Here is a 22,495-nt window from a genome sequence, read left to right as displayed (position 1 = left end):
GAAGCAATAGACAAGAACACTATAATAATGGGAGACCTCAACCTCCCCCTCTCTGAACTTGATAAATCTAACCTAAAAATAAGCAAGAAAGAAGTTAAGGAGGTGAACAGAATTTTAGAAAAGGCAGACATGATAGACCTCTCGAAAAAACTGAACAGGGATAAAAAGGAATATACTTTTTGTCACTGGTACATAGCACATACTCAAAAACTGACCATGTACTAGGGCATAAAAACTTCACAATCGAGTGCAGAAAGGCAGAAGTAGTCAAAGCATCCTTTTCAGATCATGTTGCAATAAAAATTATTTGTAATAAAGAACCATGGAAAAACAAGCTAAAAGTTAATTGGAAACTAAATAATCTAACTCTAAAGAATGAGTGGGCCAAAGAACAAATCACAGAAATAACTAATAACTTCATTAAAGAGAATGACAATAATGAGACAACATACCAAAACTTATGGGATGCAGCAAAAACAGTTCTGAGGGGAAGTTTTATATCGCTAAATACTTACATGAATAAAATAGAGAAAAAGGAGATCGATGAATTGGGCATGCAACTGAAAAAAAGCTAGAAAAAGAACAAATTGAAAATCTCCAATTAAATGCCAAATTAGAAATACAGAAAATCAAAGGAGAGATTAATAAAATTGAAATCAAGAAAACTACTGAATTAATAAATAAATATATAAAACCAAGAGCTGGTTTTTTGAAAAAACCAATAAAACTGATAAACCTTTGGTCAATTTGATTAAAAAAAGAAAGAAGAAAATCAAATTATCAGTATCAAAAATGAAAAGGGTGAATTCACCTCCAATGAAGAGGAAATCAAAACAATAATCAGGAATTATTTTGCCCAAATGTATGGCCATAAATTTTACCACCTTAGGGATATGGATGAATAGCTACAAAAAATATAAATTGCCCAGGTTAACAGAAGAGGAAGTAAAATTCCTAAATAACCCCATCTCAGAAAAAGAAATTGAGCAAGCCAAATGAACTCCCTAGGAAAAAATCTCCAGGGCCAGATGGTTTTACATGTGAATTTTATCAAATATTTAAAGAACAATTAATTCCTATACTTTATAGATTATTTGGGAAAACAGGTGAAGAAGGAGTCCTACCAAATTCTTTTTATGACACAAATATAGTACTAATACCTAAACCAGGAAGAGTCAAAACAGAGAAAGAAAATTATAGACCAATTTCCCTAATGAATATTGGTGCAAAAATTTTAAATAAAATATTAGCAAAAAGACACTTATCACGAGAATAATACACTATGACCAGGTAGGATTTATTCCAGGAATGCAAGGCTGGTTCAATATTAGGAAAACTATCATCATAATTGATCATATCAATAACAAAACTAGCAGAAACTATAGGATCATTTCAATAGATGCAGAAAAAGCCTTTGACAAAATACACCACCCATTCCTATTAAAAACACTAGAAAGCATAGGAATAAATGGAGCCTTCCTTAAAATTATAAATAGCATCTACCTAAAACCATCAACAAGCATTATTTGTAAAGGGGATAAGCTAGATGCATTCCCAATAAGATCAGGGGTGAAACAAGGATGTCCATTATCACCCCTACTACTCATTTTGGAACTAGAAATGTTAGCTGTAGCAATAAGAGAAGAAAAGGAAATTGAAGGAATTAGAATAGGCAAAGAAGAAACTAAATCATCACTTTTTGCAGATGATATGATGATTTACTTAGAGAATCCTAGAGAATCAAGTAAAAAACTACTAGAAATAACAAACAACTTTAGCAAAGTTGCAGGATATGAAATAAACCCACATAAATCCTCAGCATTCCTATATATTACTAACAAAGCCCAACAGCAAAAGACAGAAAGAGAAATTCCATTCAAAGTTACTGTACACACTATAAAATACTTGGGAGTCTATCTGCCAAGACAAACCCAGGGCCGACATAAACATAATTTCACGCGAATAAAGTCAGATCTAAATAAATGGAAAAATATCAGTTGCTCATGGTTAGGCGAAGCTAATATAATAAAAATGACAATTTTACCTAAATTAATTTATTTATTCAGTGCCATACCAATTGAACTACCAAAAAAATCATTTCATAGAGCTGGAAAAAATAATAACAAAATTCATCAGGAAGAACAAGAGGTGTAGAATATCTAGGGTATTAATGAAAAGAAATGCTAGGGAAGGTGGCCTAGCCATACCAGATGTTAAACTGTACTATAAAGCAGCAGTCATCAAAACTACCTGGTACTGATGAAGAAACAGTCGTGTATCAGTGGAATAGGATAGGTACACAAGATGGGGAAGTCAACAACTATAGCAATCTACTCTTTGATAAACCCAAAGAATCCAGCTTCTGGCCCAAGAATTCACTATTTCACAAAAACTGCTGGGGACACTAGAAAATGGTAGGGCAGAAACTGGGCATAGATCAATATCTTACACCATATACCAAAATAAAGTCAAAATGGGTTCATGATTTAGGAATAAAGGCTGATACTATAAGCAATTTGGGAGAGCAAGGAATAGTTTACCTATCAGATTTATGGAAAAGAAAAGAATTCATGACACAAGAGATGGAGAGCATTACAAAATGCAAAATGGATAATTCTGATTATGTTAAATTGAAATGGTTTTGTATAAAAAAGCCAAGGCAACAAAGATTAGGAAGGAAGCAGAAAATTGGGAGAAAATATTTACAACTAGTTTCTCTGATAAAGGCCTCATCTCCAAAACACACAGGGAACTGAGCCAAATTTATAGGAACACAAGTCATTCCCCAATTGAAAAATTGGCAAAGGATATGAACAAGCAGTTTTCAGAGGAAGAAATTAAAGATATCTATAGGCATATGAAAAAATGCTCAAAATCACTACTGATTAGAGAAATGCAAATAAAAACAACTCTTAGGTACCACATCACTCCTGTCAGATTGGCTAAAATGACAAAATAGAAAAATGATTTTGGAGAGGATGTGGGAAAATTAGAACACTGTTACATTGCTGGTGGAGTTGTGAACTGATCCAGCCATTCTGGAGAGCAATTTGGAACTATGCCCAAAGGGCTTTAAAAATAGGTATACCCTTTGAGCCAGAAATACCACTTCTATGGTTGTATCCCAAAGAGATCACACAAGTGGGGAAAGGACTAATATGTACAAAAATATTTATAGCAGCTCTTTTGTAGTAGCAAAGAATTAGAAATCAAGGGGATGCCCATCAATTGGGGAATGGCTGAACAAGCTGTGGTATATGAAGGTAATGGAATACTATTGTGCTATAAGAAATGGGGATGATATGGACTTCGTAACAACCTGAAAAAAAACTACACAATATAATGCTGAGTGAGTGGAGCAGAACCAGGAGAAGATTACACACAACCCCAGATATATGGATTCTGTGATGACTAACCCTGATAGACTTTGCTCTTCTCAGCAATACAAGGTACAAAGACAACTCCAAAGGACTAATGATGGAGAGAGCTACCTACATCCAGAGAAATAACTATGGAGTCTGAATGCAGATTGAGGCACACTGTGTGCTCTTTTTTTTTCCTCTTTTGTTTTTGGGGTTTTTTTTTTTGGTTTTGTTTCATCTTTCTCATGATTCATTCCATTGGTCATAATTCTTCTTTACAACTTGACTATTGCGTAAATAAGTTCAATGCAAAGTTATATGTAGAATATATATCGAATTCCATGCCATCTTGGGGAGGGGGTAGGAGGGGGGGAAGAAAATCTGGAACTCAAAATTATGTGGAATTGAGTGTTGCAAACTAAAAATAAAAAATTTAAATTATAAAAAAAAATTTAAAAAAAATGAAGAGCAGGATGTTTTTCAGAAAAACCTGGAGAGGCTTACATGAACTGATGGCAAAGTGAAGTGAGCAGAACCAAGAAAACAGTATATCCAGTAACAGCAATACTGCATGATGAACAACTGTGAATGACTCTGCTATTCTCAGCAATACAATCATCCAAGACAACTTTGAAGGACTTAAGAAGAAAAATGCTATCTACCTCCAGAGAAATAACTGATGGGAGTCTGAATGCAGATCAAAGCAAATTTTTTTTAACTTTCTTTTTCTTGGGTTTCTTTTCATCTGTTTTTTCAATTTTTTTTTTTTACTTTCTTTTTCTTGGGTTTTTTTTTGTCTATGTCTTCTTTCATAAGATGACTAATATGGAAATGTTTTGTATGACTGAACATATATAACCTATGTTAAAATTTCTTACCTTGTCAATGAGGTGGGAGGGAAGAAGAAAGGGAAGGAAGAATTTGGAACTCAAAATTTTTAAAAATGAATGTTAAAAATTGCCTTCATGTGTAATTGCAGGAAATTTTTTTAAATAAAAAAAACAATTTTAACGGAATATAAATTTTAAGAATGGAATATAGTAGCAAAATAGAATCTGCTTTGTAGTTAATCATGATTCAAAAAGCATTTATTAAATGCCTATCTACTTTGTTCCAGGGACCATGCTAGATACTGTAGATAAAAAAATACAAAATTACAAAATGCAAAAATTAAATAGTCCCTGCTTTCAGGATACCATAGAGAAACAAAGAAGTAAATGTAAAATACATACAGAGCAAACACAAACTTTAGCATGGAAGGCACTAGCAACTTAGGGATCAAGAAATACTTCAAGTTGGACATAGCATATGAGCTGATCTTGAAGGAAGCTGGGAGGCAGTGTCTAAAAGGAAGAAAGAGGAAAATGCATTGCTCATGTTCTATGAAGAATAGACCACACAATAGACATAGAAATGGGAAAAGAAAAGTCCCAAGTAGACCAGCTTGGCTAAAATGCAGGATTTTGAAAAGGAGTGGTCAGTTTGGAAAGGTAGGCTGGTACCAAATTATGATTAACGGTACATTTCTATTCTGTAAAGCAAGAAATCATTGTATTTGCTAATATGCTTTATTTGCTATAGAATTAATTTTTGTGTGTATTTCTAAATAAAATATGTACCATAAACAAACACCAACTGGCTTCTTTTGCAGAATGTAAAAACTAAACTGTATCTTAAATAGTTAATGAGAGGGAAGAGTTTTGTGGTTTTGGGGGTATGGGGGAGTATGGCAGTGAAATTACTAAAGGCTTTTGTTAATTTGTTAGAGTTAATGAATGATTAAGTAAAATCCAGTAACTGTTGTCGCTTTAATTTCAATAGGAGGTATAAAAGAAACAAATAATACCATCTGAGTATAAAATATCACTATGTCTATGCACTAAGTTCTTTGCTATAACATACATGTGCTTCTATTTTACCAAGTATGTTTTGCAATTAAAAACTAATTATTTAAAACTTTAGAGAAAAGTCACCATGCTAGGAATACTCTATGTATTATACTTCTTTTACTAAGTTGGAAATGAGTTAATCAAAACTGAAGAGAAAAATGAACAGAAAGATAGTCATCACTATAAAGAAATAAATTTAACCCCCAAAAATCTTTAATAAGTCCGTATAACCAAGGTTACAAAATATCTAAATTCTCATCAAAACACAAATTGTGAAAGTACACATGAAATTTAGCAAAGCCCACCAGAAGTCATGTCAATCAACCCATAAAAGACTACCATTTTTCTTCCATAAGTACATAGGAAAAGCCAACGTTACTCTAATTAAATGGGGCAACCTAAAATACAAACACTCAGCTCTTCGCAACCTTGTATTTTCTTCCTAGTCCCAAAATGAGGTATTCCTTTGCAGTTTCTGATAGCTATGTCAGACTAAATCTCAGGCTGATCAGTGCAAGCTAATATTCCTAAATGGGGAATACCAATAAGCAAAATAATGAATTGTGCTAATTTTTATACTTTTATTCCCAAAGGGTATTAATAAATAAAACCTTCCATCTTGATTCTTGTAATCCCCAAGAACTAACTACATCATCATACCCTTATAAATGTTGCTTTATCATTGTCTGCGGGTTGTTTCTGGTGTTTTTCTCTCCACAAATAAGACTGCTGCTCCTTTAAGACAAAGATTGTTTTCTATAGCCACCACCATATCTGAAGTACAATGACACATACACAATAGAAACACAATGACTTTTCAAACAAGATTCTTGCTCAGAGATGAGTTTTTTTGGGGTAAGTCTCACAACAGCATTGTTAGAGCTCCAAGAGACTTCAGGTCATCTAGTCTAACCCATACTCAAAGGAAATCTCTGATGTGATATACTTGTTCAGTAGTCAGAACCATTCTTAACACTTCCAACTTCTCTCCCACTCCATCCCAGCACATATATTGCCACTGCATTCTTCAATACCTCAAAAGATATCCAAAGTGACATCAATGATATGATTATTTCTTCCACTAATATAGAATGAAATTTCATCTATGCCTTGGTGGATTAGATAATTTCATGAGTTACTGTCACCAAAAAAAAAAAAAAATCAGCCTTTCAGTGTTGAGTACTCATCACAGCTAATTAGGCTATAGTCCACTGACAGGACCATACTCAAAGCTTTTTCATTTGGTAGGTGAGACCAGAGTTTGTACTGTGCTGGCAGAGCTTTCAAGAAGCCAAGGTTCATTCCATCCCATGAAGAATCAGAGTGACACTTTAAGTGGTTGATCCTTCTAAAACGCTGCTTATCACTCCCCTGTTCAAAAGCCTTCAATAACTTCCAGCTAGCTTTAAGAATAATGGCCCAAACCATGTTACTTTGCATTAAGATCCTCTGAAATCTGGCTGCAATCTACTTCTCCAAATTCATTCCTTGCTACTATCCTCTATACAGAACTACTCTTACCAAACTGGTCTGCTCACAGTGTCTTGAACACACCCTTCATATTCCTATTTCCAAGACATTGCTTCTGCCTAGAAAGACTTTCCCCTCTCTTTTCCTCCCTAATGTCTAACCAACTTTTTATGCTACTAGCTCTAATAGCAATGCCTCAGTAAGGCATTCACTAATCACTATAGTGATCACTCCTTCCTGATAACATTCAATTGGTATTTATTGTGTGCCATGTGGCAGTAAAATCACAGAATTCAGGCTATAAAGGCTTTGGTTTCATCTTATTTAACCCTTTCACTTTACAGAAACTGAGACCTAAAGAGGAAAAGTTATTTGTTCAAGGTCATATAACTAGTTAATGATAGAACCGAGATTGGAACTATGGTTTCTTGCCTCAGTCAAGTACACTTTTCACCGTACCATAATTATTCATCATCTTTTTGTGTATATGTCTTATTTCCCCAACTAAACCAGTGAGGACTAAGAGTATAAATCCCTGCTTCCCTTAATTGGCCCTGAAGGCTAAGTTGGTTCAGTTAATTAAGTACTTACTAAACATTTAGAGTAGAGGTATTAAACACAACACTTCAATAAAGCTAGAATTAAATCAGAATGTAACTGGGAAATATTTAACAAAACAAGCAAAAATACAAAAAAAAAAAACCAAATTACTTTTTAGGATCCTTATGTAGAGAGGAGTGGCCAGGTTTCTATTTGAGTTTGACACCAGTGGTTTAGAGGACCAGTTAAGGTGAAGTAAGTAGACAACTGCCTCAGACACGTCGTTAGGGAATGGAGTTTCATATGTTGAACTGCATTCAAATGCATTGCTGAAAATTCTATAATGCTTACTTGCAAATATAGACTCTCAGTTTCCAAATGAGTAACATTCAAAATTATAAGGCATTAGGGAAAAAAGTTATCTCTAATACAATTAAATTTCAATCTTTGGGGCTGGAGTCCTTTTTTCAATATGGACACAGATGACTGTAATATAAATGAACAAGTTTTTCCTTCCCCTATTTCATTATGTCTGAAATGCCTGTATCTAAAATATTTAGTGTCTTTTTTTTGCACTTGTACTAGGTAAAACTTTTTCAGTTATCTGGCTAGTTGCTAATGTTTCTCCTTCCCCTATTTCATTATGTCTGAAATGCCTGTATCTAAAATATTTAGTGTCTTTTTTTTGCACTTGTACTAGGTAAAACTTTTTCAGTTATCTGGCTAGTTGCTAATGTTTCTCCTTCCCCTATTTCATTATGTCTGAATTTCTTGTACCTAAAATGTTTAGTGTCTTTTTTTCACACTTGTACTAGGTAAAACTTTTTCAATTATCTGACTAGTTGCTAATTATTACAGCACACTCTTTTGGGATACTGCCGCAGAAAAAAAAGGGGGGGGGGCCTCTCCAGTGTGACAGGGTAATTCTAGGATCAGCTTCTTGGACTACAAGCATAATCTGTAAAAGCTTCATACTCAAACCATCACTTAACACCTAATTTTGGTCTGGTTTAAGTATGAGCGCTCTAGAAATGTGGCCAAGAAAACTTAATATCTTAAACAAACAGGAAATTGTACAGTATTTTATAGGTAAATTTTTAAGTAAAATATGAAAAAAAATTGTTCCTTGCCCTAGTTCAATTCTTTATGTTCGGTTGCTATTGTAGGGCAAATACAATAATATTTACAAACTCTAATGAATCTGTTTACTTTAAGGAATACCAAAAGCAAATACATTCCAGTACACAAAATAATTTAGACTATTATTGGAATTTACTGCCAAGGCACTTCACTTTTAATCCTATATGTCTTAAGAAATATTTAAGTATTGTTATGATAAAATAATTGTTCTTCCATGGGTTGACTCTAAAAATTGGGTGGAGGCAGAGAAGACCAGGTAGAGTTAAACACCGAACTTAACACTTAGGTTACTGAGTATCCGTCATATGCATGGGATGACAGGCTGAGAAGTTACAATGAACGGAAACTATTTGTTTAGGCAGCTACCTTTACAACCAGTTTCTGAAAGATTTGTCAGACAGGTGATATACTACTTAATCTTATACTAGATTACACTCCCAAAACTGTTACTCATCTGACCCACCACAAATGTATACCGACCCTCTTGGATTTATTATTAAATACGTTTTCAGAAACAAAGATAAAGAAAAAATTTTAAGGGTTTCTTGCTTTTCCATACCAATAATGAGACCAACTTTGATTTGTGGAGTAAGGGCAAGTGTCAAATCCCTTCTCTACCACCTTCCCTCCTGGCTGACTCCTCAAGACATCAATAGCTTTCCAGTCTTAGCACAAAAATATAAATAAAGATTCTTTAGCATCTTCTTGATATTTAAGAGTCTCTACTTTTAAGTGGTATTGGAACTGTAATTAAGCTAATCAGAAATTGCAGTAGTTGTTTTTTTGGAAATGACCCACATACCCTTGGTACTAATATGCACTTTCCCTGTGTCCAGATCAGAGAAGGTCCCCTAGAACACTGATACTAGTCCAAATCAGCACTCCCAGCTCCTCCTAGACAAGTCATACATGCCAACAAGTGGTGTTGCAATATGCAATATATTTACAATTAAAAACACATTTACCTTTCTTTCTTTTAAAAGCTTCTTATAGCCATTTGATCCCAGTGATAGTAAGGTAATAACAATATCTAAAGATGGGGAAGCTGAGGCTCTTCCTGAAATAATAAAGGACAGATTACTCTCATAAAAAGACAGTGCTCTGGGATAGAAAAGTTATCACAGGAGGCAAAATAAATGCAACTTCTGCTGAAGGATAATTAGCTAATTTACCTGGATACATCTTGCTGATTTCTTGAATGAAGGAAGCACTGAAGCCAGCAATGATAGCACCACCTACTGGAACCATAAAATTTTTGTCCAAGCTCTGAATGAAGGCATCTATTCTACCTACTCGAGCACCCTAAAATCAAATGACATGAAATATTAGGTATTTATTGCTAGGCTACCATCAGATGTACAATAACTGGAGTAAAGAAATGCCAAGGAATATTATCAAAATAAGTGTAAATTAAATGAAGTTAAATAAAAATACTGTTTTCTTACAAGCTTAATTCTGCTAATTAGCAGAATTAAATATTAGTCTTTTTCTTAATAAACCAATTTTAACTTTTAAAGAAGTAAAACAGTATGGAAATACATATTTCAGTATTAGTATTTTAAGCCATTTATGGAAAATAAATGTTAATTAATACCTATAAATCTGTCACAGTATAGAATCATTTATGTTTTTATCCACTCAACAAAAGTTTACTATCCACCAAGTCAACAGATAACATTTAACACCATTTTTCCTTGAATTGTGGCAATACAAAAAGAATAAAAGATTCCTTTCCTCGAAGATCCTTCAGTCTAGTTTAGCAAGCAAGTCCATTTCTGGCATCATGTCAGCCTGTCCCAAGACAAGAGATGGCATGTCAAATTTGGGGAGTTGCAGAGTAGGCCAGTTTTGCTAGAAGGTAGAGTACATGATTGAAAACAATGAGAAATAAACTTGGAAAGGTAGTATGGAGCCAGATTGAGAAGAGCCTTAAATGCTATTAACAGATGTCCAACTGGATAACAAAAGATGCAAGTAGGAATTGAACTGTGGTTCAAAGAAGTCTAAGATTTGGACTGGCAGAAAGTATAACCAAGAGAGTATTCCATGTAGGTGAAATATCATAAACTAACATAAAGAAGCAATGGCATAAGTAATGCACATGGCATATATAACAGAATAGTACCTTGAGTAGAAGAGTCATGCTTTCCCATTCTACCTTGAAAAACAGAGAAAAGGAGATAAGCACCCCAAGGGGAAAGATCTCAGAAATAAACACCGAGGAGAAAGCATGGGGCCTGTAGGGTCTACGTAAAAAAAAATGCAGAACATATATGGAAACTTAAGCTATTATCAGTGGTTAAAAATCAATGGAACTTAGCTCTAAGTCTTATGGGCACACATTTACTTTTTATCACTTCCATCTCTCTGTTATTTAGAATGAATTTGTGGGGAAGAGGCAATCAGGGCTAAGTGACTTACCCAGGGTCACACAGCTACTAAGCATCTGAGGCTAGATTTGAACTCAGGTCCTCCTGACTTCAGGGACTATCCACTGCACCACCTAGCTGTCCCAAATGAATCTTAACAGCAACTAATACTCCAATATACTTCAACATTTATCTCAGTTCAAGTAAAAAGCACAGTGCAATAGAAACTTACAAACTTTAATTACTCCCTACAAACATCAGAGTCACTGGTCTCCCAAAGCACACATCCAAGATTTAATAGTAAGTACCAATAGTATTTTCTAAGCCTAAAGAAAACAGTTCTGACAACTGTCTATAAGATTCAGGATGACCACGCAGATTCCAAAGAAGGTCCACAATTATCCATCTGGACAACAACTGCTTGAAGCTCCTGGTGAACTGGGATTCCTGTTTTACATGAGTACTTTAAACACCAAGTTTTGCTTTAACTATGACTAATGCAAAACAAAACAAAACAAAACTTAATCCCTAAGATCAAAGGAATTGAGATTGGTTCTGTTTTATGAATCCTAAAAGTAATACTTCTCTGTATAATTCCCTATCACATAATTATTTTAAAATTATTTAATTCTATTGCTAATAAACATTTTCAAATTTAAATGGCAATAAGTCCTAGTGTAAACTAGAAAACTTGTAAATGGGAAATATGAAATTAAGTCCTAATGCCTAGCTATACAACCTTAATGTTTCAGTGCCCTTATCTTTTATGTGATACCATCAATTCCTGCTCAGATTTTTTCTTTATTTGCATCCACAACTTTCCTATCTGTATTAACAGTTCCAATAAATATCTACTATAACCATATTTAAACCTACAGCTCCATATCTGCTCTTTATAACATTTCGGAAGAATACAGGGAATATACTTTGCTTGTATGGAGAGTATGTTTTCTTTCAATATTATTCCTTTTTGCTTCTCTTCTTCTAGACTGTTCTTCACGTCTATATATTTGCATTATCAATCCATTGTCCTTTCGTTTGTTTCTTTGTTGAGACTACTAGCCACTGCAAATTCAAATTTTTCTATTCTGCCAATTATTTGTATTTTGCCAATAATCCAGCTGCACAAGCCATAAATTCTGCTCTCACAATGCTCATTTCTCTTTTAAATTACTCAGGAACGTGTTGTGGTTCCATGCTCTATTAAAAATACATAGGGTTAAAGGGAAGAGGACCTATTGGTACAAGGATATATCAGCTCTTTTTGTGATGGCGAAGAACTGAAAATTGAGGGGATACCCATCAATTGGGGAATGGCTGAACAAGTTGTGGTACATGATTGTAATGGAATACTATTGAGTTATAAGAAATGAAGAGCAGGATGGTTTCAGAAAAACCTGGAAAGACTTAAAAGAACTGATGTAGACTCAAATGAGCAGAACCAGAAGAACATCGCACAGATGAACAGCAATATTGTATGATGAAGAACTGTGAATGACTTAGCTATTCTCAGCAATACAATGACCCAAGATTATCTCAAAGAACTCATGATGAAAAATGCTATCCACCTCCAGAAAAGGAACCGGTGAAGTCTGAATCTTCACCAAAGCATACTATTTTTAACTTTTTTTTTCTCTCTCTGTCTCTGTCTCTCTCTCTCTCTCTCTTTTTGGTTCAAGTGTTCTTCCACAAAATGACTATATGGAAATATGTTTTGCATGACTCCACATGTATAACCTATATCAGACTACTTACTGTCTCAGGGAGGAGAGAAAGGAGAGAGAGGGAGAGAATTTGGAACTAAAAAAAAGTTAAAATTTGTTTTTTATGTAATTAAGGAAAAAATAAACTATTAAAAAAAAGAAAAGAAAATACAGTCAGTCCTCTGCCTAGTCAGATGCTGAATCATTTCCCCTTGTTTTATAGTATTTATTCATAAATGCTGAACTCATTTACTAGATCTAGAAACCATATTTCCTTCAGTTACTATATCTTTCTTATTGGTTTACCTACTTATGCTCATGGTCTTTTGAGTTTTTTTCTTCATGAGATCTTTGGTATTTTTAGTCTTTTTTCCCTTATTTCGAACTCCCTTCCCCCGCTGATGATAGATTCCCTGGGGGCTAGATCTCCAAGTGTCTCAGCCTCCTCCTACTTTGGGCAATTCATGTTTTACCAGCCTTCTCCAAATGGTTTTCTGGGGGACAGATCTAGCCCTAGCTGAATGCTGGCCTCTCTCTCAGAGAGTGCTACACAGCCCCTCACACAGAGTGTCCTGCTCTGTTCCCTCTGGTCCTCAGTTCTCCAGCCCTACAGTAAAGGGCACTGCCACCCTACTACTATCAGCCTGGGAAAATTTCTGCTGTTTGAATTTTTAGGAATTTGGATCTCTGTGGCACTGGGCAGAGGCAAGCATTAGAGTATAGAGAGGAGCTCTATTACAAGCCCAGACACATGTACTGCCCTGTTCCCTCTGTTCTGCTCTCTTGCAGAGCTAGGTTGCAGCACATCATTACTATAATGGTACTGGCTATCATGACCTCAGCACATTTTTTTTGGAATTTAGAGCCCAGATCTCCAGGCACTGGAAATGAAGGGAAGATGGGATGTGGGGTTGCCTTCTGTCATGAGCCCATGGGCTGGGTTGGTTAGTGCAGACTTGCTGCTGAGAGCATGGTAGGCAGTGGAAGTAAAATCAGATTAAAATGTAACTGGGAAATATTTAACAAAATAAATAAAATTACAATAAAACATAGATATCACTATATTTTAAAACAAAGTCAATATGAGGCCTAATGATATACTTATGTACAGTTTCATGGACCTTGTTTCTATTTGAGTTTGATACCACTGTCCTAGACCATGGAGAGAGTTGAAATTGCTTTGTCTCTGATTTATGATTTCTGTTTTGGAGAGGTTTGGAAAGTTTGTGAGGATCAGAAAAAATGTCTAGTCTTCCATCTTGTTGGTCATGTTGACCTGCAAGTCCGAATACAGGGAATAAAAGCTACTCTGAGCTCAAAAACCAAACAACCACATGGAATTAGAAACAGAGCACTAAAGAAGCTATAGCCTATGGCATATGAATGTAATGGAATACTATTGTGCTATAAGAAATGAGGAGCAGACGGACTTCATCATGACCTGGAAAGACTTACGTGATCTGATGCTGAGTGAGGGGTGCAGAACCAGGAGATCATTATACGTGATTACAGACACACGGTATCTGTGAGGACTAACTTTGATAGACTTGGCTCTTCTCAGCAATATAAGGTTCAAAGATAGCTCCAAAAGACTCATGATGGAAAAAGCTATCCACGTCCAGAGAAAGTATTACAGAGTCTAAATGTAGATTGAGGGAAAATATTTGCTCTTTTTTTTTTTCCTATCTTTTTTGGTTTTGTTTCTTCTTTCTCGTGATTCATCCCATTGGTTATAGTTCTTCTTTACAACTTGACTATTGTGTAAATAAGTTTAATATGAATGTATATGTACAACCTATATCAGATTACACGCTGTCTTTGAGGGTGAAGGTGGGAGAGAGGGAAGGGGAGAAAATTTGGAACTCAAAAACTTGTGGAACTGAGTGTTGTAAATTAAAAATTAAAAATAAATTTAAAAAAAAAGAAGTTATAGTCTAGCTCTTTAAATCTTTAACACCCTTTGTAACTCACTATTTTTGATTACCCCATGGCCCACGTTGACCAGGACAAATCCCATCACTAGCATGATGAAGAGAAAAAGTAACACACTCATAGAATGTGGTAAAAAGAGCTAAGAGCACAAGTGTTAAGGTCTGAGTTACATTTTCATAGTATCAGGCTACTAAATATTTCTTAAGATGTCCCAAAAGAAAAACTAAGACCATATTGTAAGCAAGAATGCCAAGAAGTAATGGACCAGTAATCAAAACTATACACCATCACTCTGATTTATCATAAAAATAAATACATGACAATGAAAAGCAGACTGAGGTCAATATATTTTAGTTAGGAAAAGTATTAGCAGATGACCTAAGGTCTAGAAGTAGTTGCTGTTAGGTACCTGATCCTCAGTGCACATCTTGAGGTCATAAGACTGTCAGTAAGAAAGAATATGCTAGAAAAACGAAGGAGCTTGAAGGTAACACACAGTTACAGAAGAAGAACTGTGGACTATTTATCTCAACCCTTTCATTTAACAGATGTGGAAACAGACACAGAGAGGTCAGGTATTCCTCAAAGTCAACTGTTAAAGTCAACTGGCAATTGAGCCAGTTATCTAATTACAAGTTAAATGCTCATTTTCTCTGAGGTAAAATATGCATACTCCTTGCACTGCATGGAGATGGGAGTAAGAAGTAGTAGCACTGCATTTCTGCCCATTCTAAACACATAAAAGAAGACCTGAGCTCTAGGTATCCCTCTTAAAGAATAAACTTTATGCATCTATGTGTTTTCAATTCCTCTTTTTCTATGACCTTATTCTGGCCTCCACACTCTCTAATTCCAGATTTTTCAGAACTGGCATTCTAAGCTTTGGTCATTAATATGTCAATAGAAGTAGTATATGTACTCTAAAAGTACCCTGTTTTTAAAATAAAATAAACTTTATTACATTGGAAAACTTAATTTTTTATTAAAAATTACTTTTTTACCTGTTGTATGAGATGCATACACTTTGAAGACTGTACTCCATATGCATTGTTGATTATATGTGGAATATCATAATTAGCACAAATCACAGACAGTTCTTCCAATCTATAAGCATAAAAAATATAATTTACTGTATAGTTATAGTATTCAAATTATTCTTTGATTCAACATATTCAGCTTTCATGTTTATTGCAGTAAAGCTCAATGATTGATACGTGTCACTCAAATATACTAAAAGCCATTTCATTATTTTACACCAACAAGCACAGGACTTTTCAATTCAAGTAATGATATCAAGTGATAAAAGGCAGCATATATTTACAAGATTATAATTTGTCTAACATACTAAAAAAAGATAAGTTTTCACCTGTGTCAAACTAGAGAAGCATTTTTAAATCTCTATTTGTTTATATTGACGAAAAAATTAAGAGCTGAATTTTCATGACCAAGAAACCAAACTTGCCAGTCACAAATTATAAAATGTTTTAAATTTATTTTTATATGTTGGTGCCAACTTTTAAAAACTTTTTAGATAATTAAAATACTGAGGATACTTTAAAGGAGATGTCCTTTCAACTCTAAATCTAAAATATTGTTATTGAGTTTGAAAATTTATGAGTGAGAGAATCTGATAACCTATGAAAAAGTCAATGGCTTTAGACCAAAGCCTAGAGAGATGCCCCTTCATAAAATTAAAAACACTTTTAATATTACTTGTTCGGAACTCTTGTTAACTAATATAGGAATTTTTTTGCTAATATGAAATATAAAAGAATCTATAATATTATATTAATGCAGTTTTACACCAAAATTAATGCAAATGCAGTTATTTGTTTCCCTGATGTTACTGAAAGTAGTGTAGTTTGGCAGAAATGTTAATGCATATAAAAGGGGACAATATGAAGCTGAGACTAGAAATGCTACAAGATTATTAGAGGGCCTTAGATGCCAGGCAAAACAGTCTGTAAAATCATTTTGGTTATTGTGTAAATAATTTATTTTTATATTATTTGATCTTTTCTAAAAAGTAAAAAAATGTACAATACTGCTATATTTATAACTTTCAAATGACCTGTTTGAATTTCTGTTAAATGAAAACATTTTAGTATCAATTTTCTAAAAATAAAACCTATGAACAAATTTAAACACAACTGTTTCTCACATGAACAATTAAAGGGAAATAGTCTTTAAACACATTATAAGTCCGAGAAAACATACAAATAGTTTATTTTTAAACTATAATAAAAATTGAGTAAAAAATAAAAATAGTTCCTAGATTATCTCCTGGAAGTAGGAACTACAACAAGACAAAAATATTATTAAAGAGAATTAAGTACATTTCAGACAACTTGAAGTAGATGTCCAGTAGCCATCTCAAACTCATTATGTCCAAAAGAGAATTTATTATTTTTCTCCTAAACTCTAAACCAGGGGTGGGGAACCTGTGGACTTGACGCCACATGTGGCCATCTAGGTCCTTGGGTGCAGACTTTTGACTGAGTCCAAGTTTTACAGAATAAATTCTTTATTAAGGGAATTTGTCCTGTGAATTTTGATCTAAACCCTACCCCCACCTCCAACTTTCATTATTCCTATAGTCCCTCAGGCTCACAACCAAGAAGTCATCCTGGATTCCTCACTATCTCTTACCTCCCCATATCCAAACTGTTAGCAAGGCCTACTGATTTCACCTCTGCAACATCTCTCGAATATGCTCCCTTCTCTTTTTTGATGCTACTACCACTCTAGTGCCGGACCTCATCACTGCACACATGGACTATCACAGTAGTCTGCTGGTGGGTCTGCCTGCCTCAAATCTTTCCTCACGCCAATCTATCCTCCATTCAGCCACTAAAGTATAGGCTCAATCACTCTCCTACTCAATAAACTCCAGTGCCTTCCTATTGCCTCTGGAGGAAAAAGGAAATGCTGTTTGGCATTCAAAGCCATTCATAACCTAGACCCCTCCTACCTTTCAGTCTTCTTCACCTCGTACTGAGACATATTCTTCAATCCAGTGACACTGGTTTCCTGGCTGTTCCACAAACAAGACACCCCATCTCTCAGTTCTGGGTTTTTTCTCTGGCTGTAGCCTATGCAATGAATGTTCCACCTGTTCCACACCCAATACTGACCTGCCAGACTTTCTTTAAAGCTCAACTAAAATCTCACCTTCCACAAGAAAGCCTTCCCTACCCCTTCTTCATTCAAGTGCTTTCCCTCTATTAAAGTTATTTCTATTTATCCTGTATATAGTATGCTTTGTATATATTTGTTTGCATGTTATCTCCCCCATTAGATTGTAAGCTCTTAAGGGCAAGGACTGTCTTGTGTCTCTTTCTGTATCCTCAGTGCTCAGCATAGCACTGACACATAGTAGGAACTTAATAAAAGTTTATTGATTGATTGAAGTTTAGAATAACACTCTCAGATTGGCAACAAATTTTTCAGCCACAGCCACAGCAACTTTCCAAGCCTAACTCTGTGTTGCAAAAGAGATGAATTTACATTAGTAAAAAAGAATATTCATACCAAGAAATTCTACTCACTTGAAATACTAAAGTAATATTAAAGAGAATTATAAAATTAGTTTATCTGGGGAAGACATTTATTGTTAGTCGAATTCCTTACCATTCAATCACAGGGATATAGGATATAGAAAATATATATAAAAGACAAAGAAAGCAAGGTAATGTGTAAGGAAAAAAAGAATATTTTCAATGTTAATGAGATATTTCATCCAATACTCCCAATTTAAAGTTTGTGTTTATTATAGTTAGGACCAATGGCCATGACCCGCTTCTGATTTTCCTTCCAGATTTTCACCCAAAAGTATACATTTATTCAAGTATAAGGAAAAAAAATCTACTAAGAATAACAACTATAAAAATTATACCCATTTACACTTCAACATTTCATGCCAAAAGAGTATAGATCCTTAGTTTCTCCTATCAATAAAGATCAGCATTCTTTTTTATAGCTTGGTAGATGGTTTTTAAGAGTGGTTGCAACTGAAAAATCTATCACCCTGTATCAAGTTCTCATACAAAAACCATAGTCCATTACCAGAATCATTCTTCAGCTTGGTAAGACCTGCCATAGCTTACACATCCATACCAAGTTGAGACATCCAGGTTCAATTTCTGTGAGGATTCTATATAATAATAATAACAAATAAGTAACATTTATAGAGTTTATTACGCTCCAGGCACTGTGATAAGTGCTTTACAATCAGTATCTCATTTAGATTCCCACAACAACTCTAGGAGCTAGGTGCAATTATGCTATTTTACAAATGAGGAAACTGAGACAGAGGTTAAGTGACTTGCCCAGTGTCATACAACTAGTGTCTGAGGCCAAATTTGAACTCAGCTCTTCTTGACCCCAAGACCAAGACTCTCACCCACTGAGCCTTTGTATTTCACTTTCAACAACGCGTGTGAGTTAAATGGCAGAAGAAATGTACAGTGGAAATGTACATAGTGAGGATAAGTATGCTGCAGTTACTAACAATCTGCAAGTAATAAACAGTGTGAAATCATATCATTAAGGATTACTATAAACAGGCTATGAGGAAGGCCAGTTACATAACGAGAGAGGGGTGACAGAAAGGAGGTTCTCAACCTCGGTCATATTCAATTCCTCTCTCACCAGCATCCACTTCCACAGCCCCTTACTCCACACAGTCATTTAGCTAAGCCTTGTGGATTCTACCTCCACAACATCTTACAGCCATTCCTTTCTCTATAATGTCAAATCTACTACCCTACTTCAGACTGTCTTCAGTTCTCACCTGGACTATTGCAGGAGCTTCCTAACTGGTTTCTCTGCCTCAAGTCTCTCCACTGTACACTGCCAGAGTGAATGTCCTAAAGCACAAGTCTCACAGTATCACTCTCCTACTTTATAATTTACTCTTCTATAGTTTCCCTATCACCTGTAGGAAAAAATATAAACTTTTCTGTTCTGCATGTAAAGTCCATCATTATTATTAGGCTGGTGAAAAATTTGATTGCCTGTTCATTTTTTAGCCAAGTACTAGGTCACATAAAAATATCAGACATTTGTAAGAGATTATAAAAGTTATTTATTTCTAACATATCTGAATTTTTTAAGTGTTCAAGCTACAAATAAAACAAAATGTCTCATTTGAAATAATTATTAAACAGCTCAATTGACATAAATTTATATTACTATTAAAGTAATTACTCATATCTACACACAGAACTTTGTAACAGTCAACAAGCATTTCTTAGAAGATTCTCATGTGCCAGGGACAGGAACAGGGATACTGGGAATACAAATACAAGCAAAAATAAAGACAATCTTTGCCTTCAGCTAGTTTATATTCTAATACGGGGAGACAACACATAAAAGGGAGATGAAAAGGGAGTGGGGAAAGAGAAGGTACCCATAGAGGAGAATGGTAGCAAAGTCCATCAAGTCAGGAATGGGCTGTGAGAGGGGTGAAGGATGGCTGGCCTCAGTCTTTCCTCAAAATGGAGGTTTCAGGAAGAACTCATCAATGGGAAGAAGGGGTCCCAGGGGTTGAGGAATCTTCTAGAGTAAAAAGGCACAAGAAGAGGGGGGATCTTCCAGGGTGAAGAGGCAGCTGAAGCGTGGTGGTGAAGTATGAAGAGTCAGGAACAGGCTGGGAGAAAAGACTTTTTTTTTTCTTTTTTAAAAAAAATTTATTGTTTATTTATTTTTAACATGCTTTTCTTTTTAAATTTTGAGTTTAGATTCTCTCCTTCCCTCTTACCTCTCCCCCACCCACTGAGAAGGGAAACAATGATATTAATTATACACATGAAATCATACAAAATATATTTCAATACAAGCCATATTGCAAAAAAAAAAAAAAAGAAAGAAAGAAAATTATACTTCAATTTGCACTCAGAGTTCATCAGTTCTCTCTCTGGAGGTGGATGGCATTTGTCATGAGGCCTTTGAAATTGTCTTGAATCACTGTATATTTATCAGAGTAGCCAAGTCTTTCAGGTTGATCATCTTTACAACATTGCTGTTACCATGCACAATGATCTCCAGGTTCTTTCTACTTCACTTGGTATCAGTTCATATAGGTCTTACCATATTTTTTCTAAAACCTGTTCCCTGATCATTTCTTACAGCATAAAAGTATTTCATCACAATCATATGTCACAACTTGTTCAGCCACTCCCCAGTTGATGAGTATCCCCTCAATGTCCAATTCTTTGCCACCACAAAAAAAGCTGCTTATTATAAATATTTTTGTACTTATAGGTTCTTTTCCTTTTATCACTGCGGTATAGACCTAGTAGTGGTATTGCTGTATCAAAAGATATGCACAATTTTATATCCTTTGGGTATAGTTCCAGACTGTTCTCCAGAACGGCTGGACCAGTTCACTACTCCACCAACAGTTTATAATACCTATTTTCCCTCAGCCCCTCCAGTATTTGTCATTTCTGATAGGTATAAGTTGGTACTTCAGAGTTGTTTTAATTTGCCTTTCTTTAATAAATAGTAATTATTTTTTCATATGACTATAGATAGCTTTGATTTATTTTTCTGAAAACCGCCTGTTTATATCTTTTGACCATTTACCAATTGGGGAACGGTTCTTAGTTTAATAAATTTGATTCAATTCCCTATATATTTGAAAAATGAGGCATTTATCAGAGAAATCTGCTTTAAGTCTTTAAAAATAATTGCTCCACTGTCTATGGTACCTTTTAGCAAAATGTGGTTTCCATGACTATCTCTTTCAATTAGGCTTAATTTTGCTTTTGCTTTGTCTGAGATTATGATTGTCACCCCTGCTCTCTTCACTTCAGCTGAAGCATGATAGACTCTGCTTCAGCCCTTCATTTCAACTGTCTTTCTGTCCCAAGTGTGTCTCTTGAACATAACATATTGTTGGATTCTAGTTTCCAATCCATTCTGCTATCCACTTCCATTCTAAGGGAAGTTAGCTCATCCCATTCTTGTTCACAGTTATGACCACTCTCTGTGCACTTCCCTCCATCCTGTTTTCCTGTTTATCCTTTTCTTTTAACCTGTCTCACCTCAAGTCTGTCTTGCTTCCAACCACTGCTGCCCCTAATCCATCCTCTCCTTTAAAATTCCACCCCCATATCTTTTATCTCCTTTCCCATCCTATCTCCCAACTGGGTAAGACAGATTTCTATACCTGAGTGCATATATACATATATATTTTTTTTCTTCCCATTTTGAACCAATTCCAATAAGAGTGAGGTTCAAGCATTGCTTGCCACCTCACCCCCGTCCATTTTCCCCTCCACTATAAAAACTTTTCCTTGTATGTCTCCTTTGTATGAGAAAATTTACCCCATTCCACATCTCCCTTTCCCTTTCTCCCAGGGCATCTCTTTCTCACCCTTACATTCTTTTTCTTAGAGATTATTCCAACATAACTGACTCGTATCCTTGCCCTCTGCCTGGGTACACTCATTATAACTACCCTAATAATAACATGTTACATGTATGATCTTCCCACAAAGAAAAGTAAACAGTTTAACTCCATTGATCACTCTTTCATTTTTTATGCTTCTCTTGAATCTTTTATTTGAAAGTACATTTTTCTATTCAGCTCTGGTCTTTTCATTAGAAATGTCTGGAAGCCATCTATTTCATTTAATAGCCATTTTCCCCCTGAAAAATTATACTCAGTTTTACTGGGTACAGGAGTGGGGAACCTGTGGCCTTTTAGGTCCTTGTGTGCAGCCTTTTGACTGGGTCCAAGTTTTAAAGAATAAATCATTTTATTAAGGGGATTTGTTCTGTGAAGTTTGGATTCAGTCAAAGGGCTGCACTTGAAGACCTAGAGGGCCACATGTGGCCTCGGGACTACAAGTTCTCCAACCCTGGGTGATTCTTGGTTGTAATCCTAACTCCTTTTCCTCTGGAACTGGAATATTCCAAGCCCTCCTCTCCTTTAACATGGTATCTGCTAAATCTTATGCAATCTTGACTGTAACTCCACATATTTGAGTTGTTTCTTTCTGGCTGAAGTATTTTGTCCTTGACCTTGGTGCTCTGGAATTTAGCTATAATATTCTGGAAAGTTTTCATTTTGGGATCTCCAG

At 35.1% G+C, this 22,495-nt stretch overlaps 1 protein-coding gene across 1 annotated transcript in view; it reads right to left on the bottom strand.

Annotated features, from left to right (window-relative positions):
- The window catches only part of SEPSECS (Sep (O-phosphoserine) tRNA:Sec (selenocysteine) tRNA synthase), an 84,935-nt gene that overhangs the window by 35,700 nt on the left and 26,740 nt on the right, over positions 1 to 22,495 (bottom strand). Inside the window, exons 6-8 of the mRNA XM_036763026.1 lie at positions 15,407 to 15,509; positions 9,574 to 9,703; positions 9,367 to 9,458 (exon numbers count right to left, since the gene is read on the bottom strand). Of these exons, the coding sequence (XP_036618921.1) occupies positions 9,367 to 9,458; positions 9,574 to 9,703; positions 15,407 to 15,509 (325 nt within the window). The remainder of the gene's footprint in view (positions 1 to 9,366; positions 9,459 to 9,573; positions 9,704 to 15,406; positions 15,510 to 22,495) is intronic.

Source organism: Trichosurus vulpecula, chromosome 6 (assembly GCF_011100635.1).
Source record: "Trichosurus vulpecula isolate mTriVul1 chromosome 6, mTriVul1.pri, whole genome shotgun sequence".
In the NCBI taxonomy this organism is placed as follows: Eukaryota; Metazoa; Chordata; class Mammalia; order Diprotodontia; family Phalangeridae; genus Trichosurus; species Trichosurus vulpecula.
This window is presented reverse-complemented; position numbering and strand designations above follow the sequence as displayed.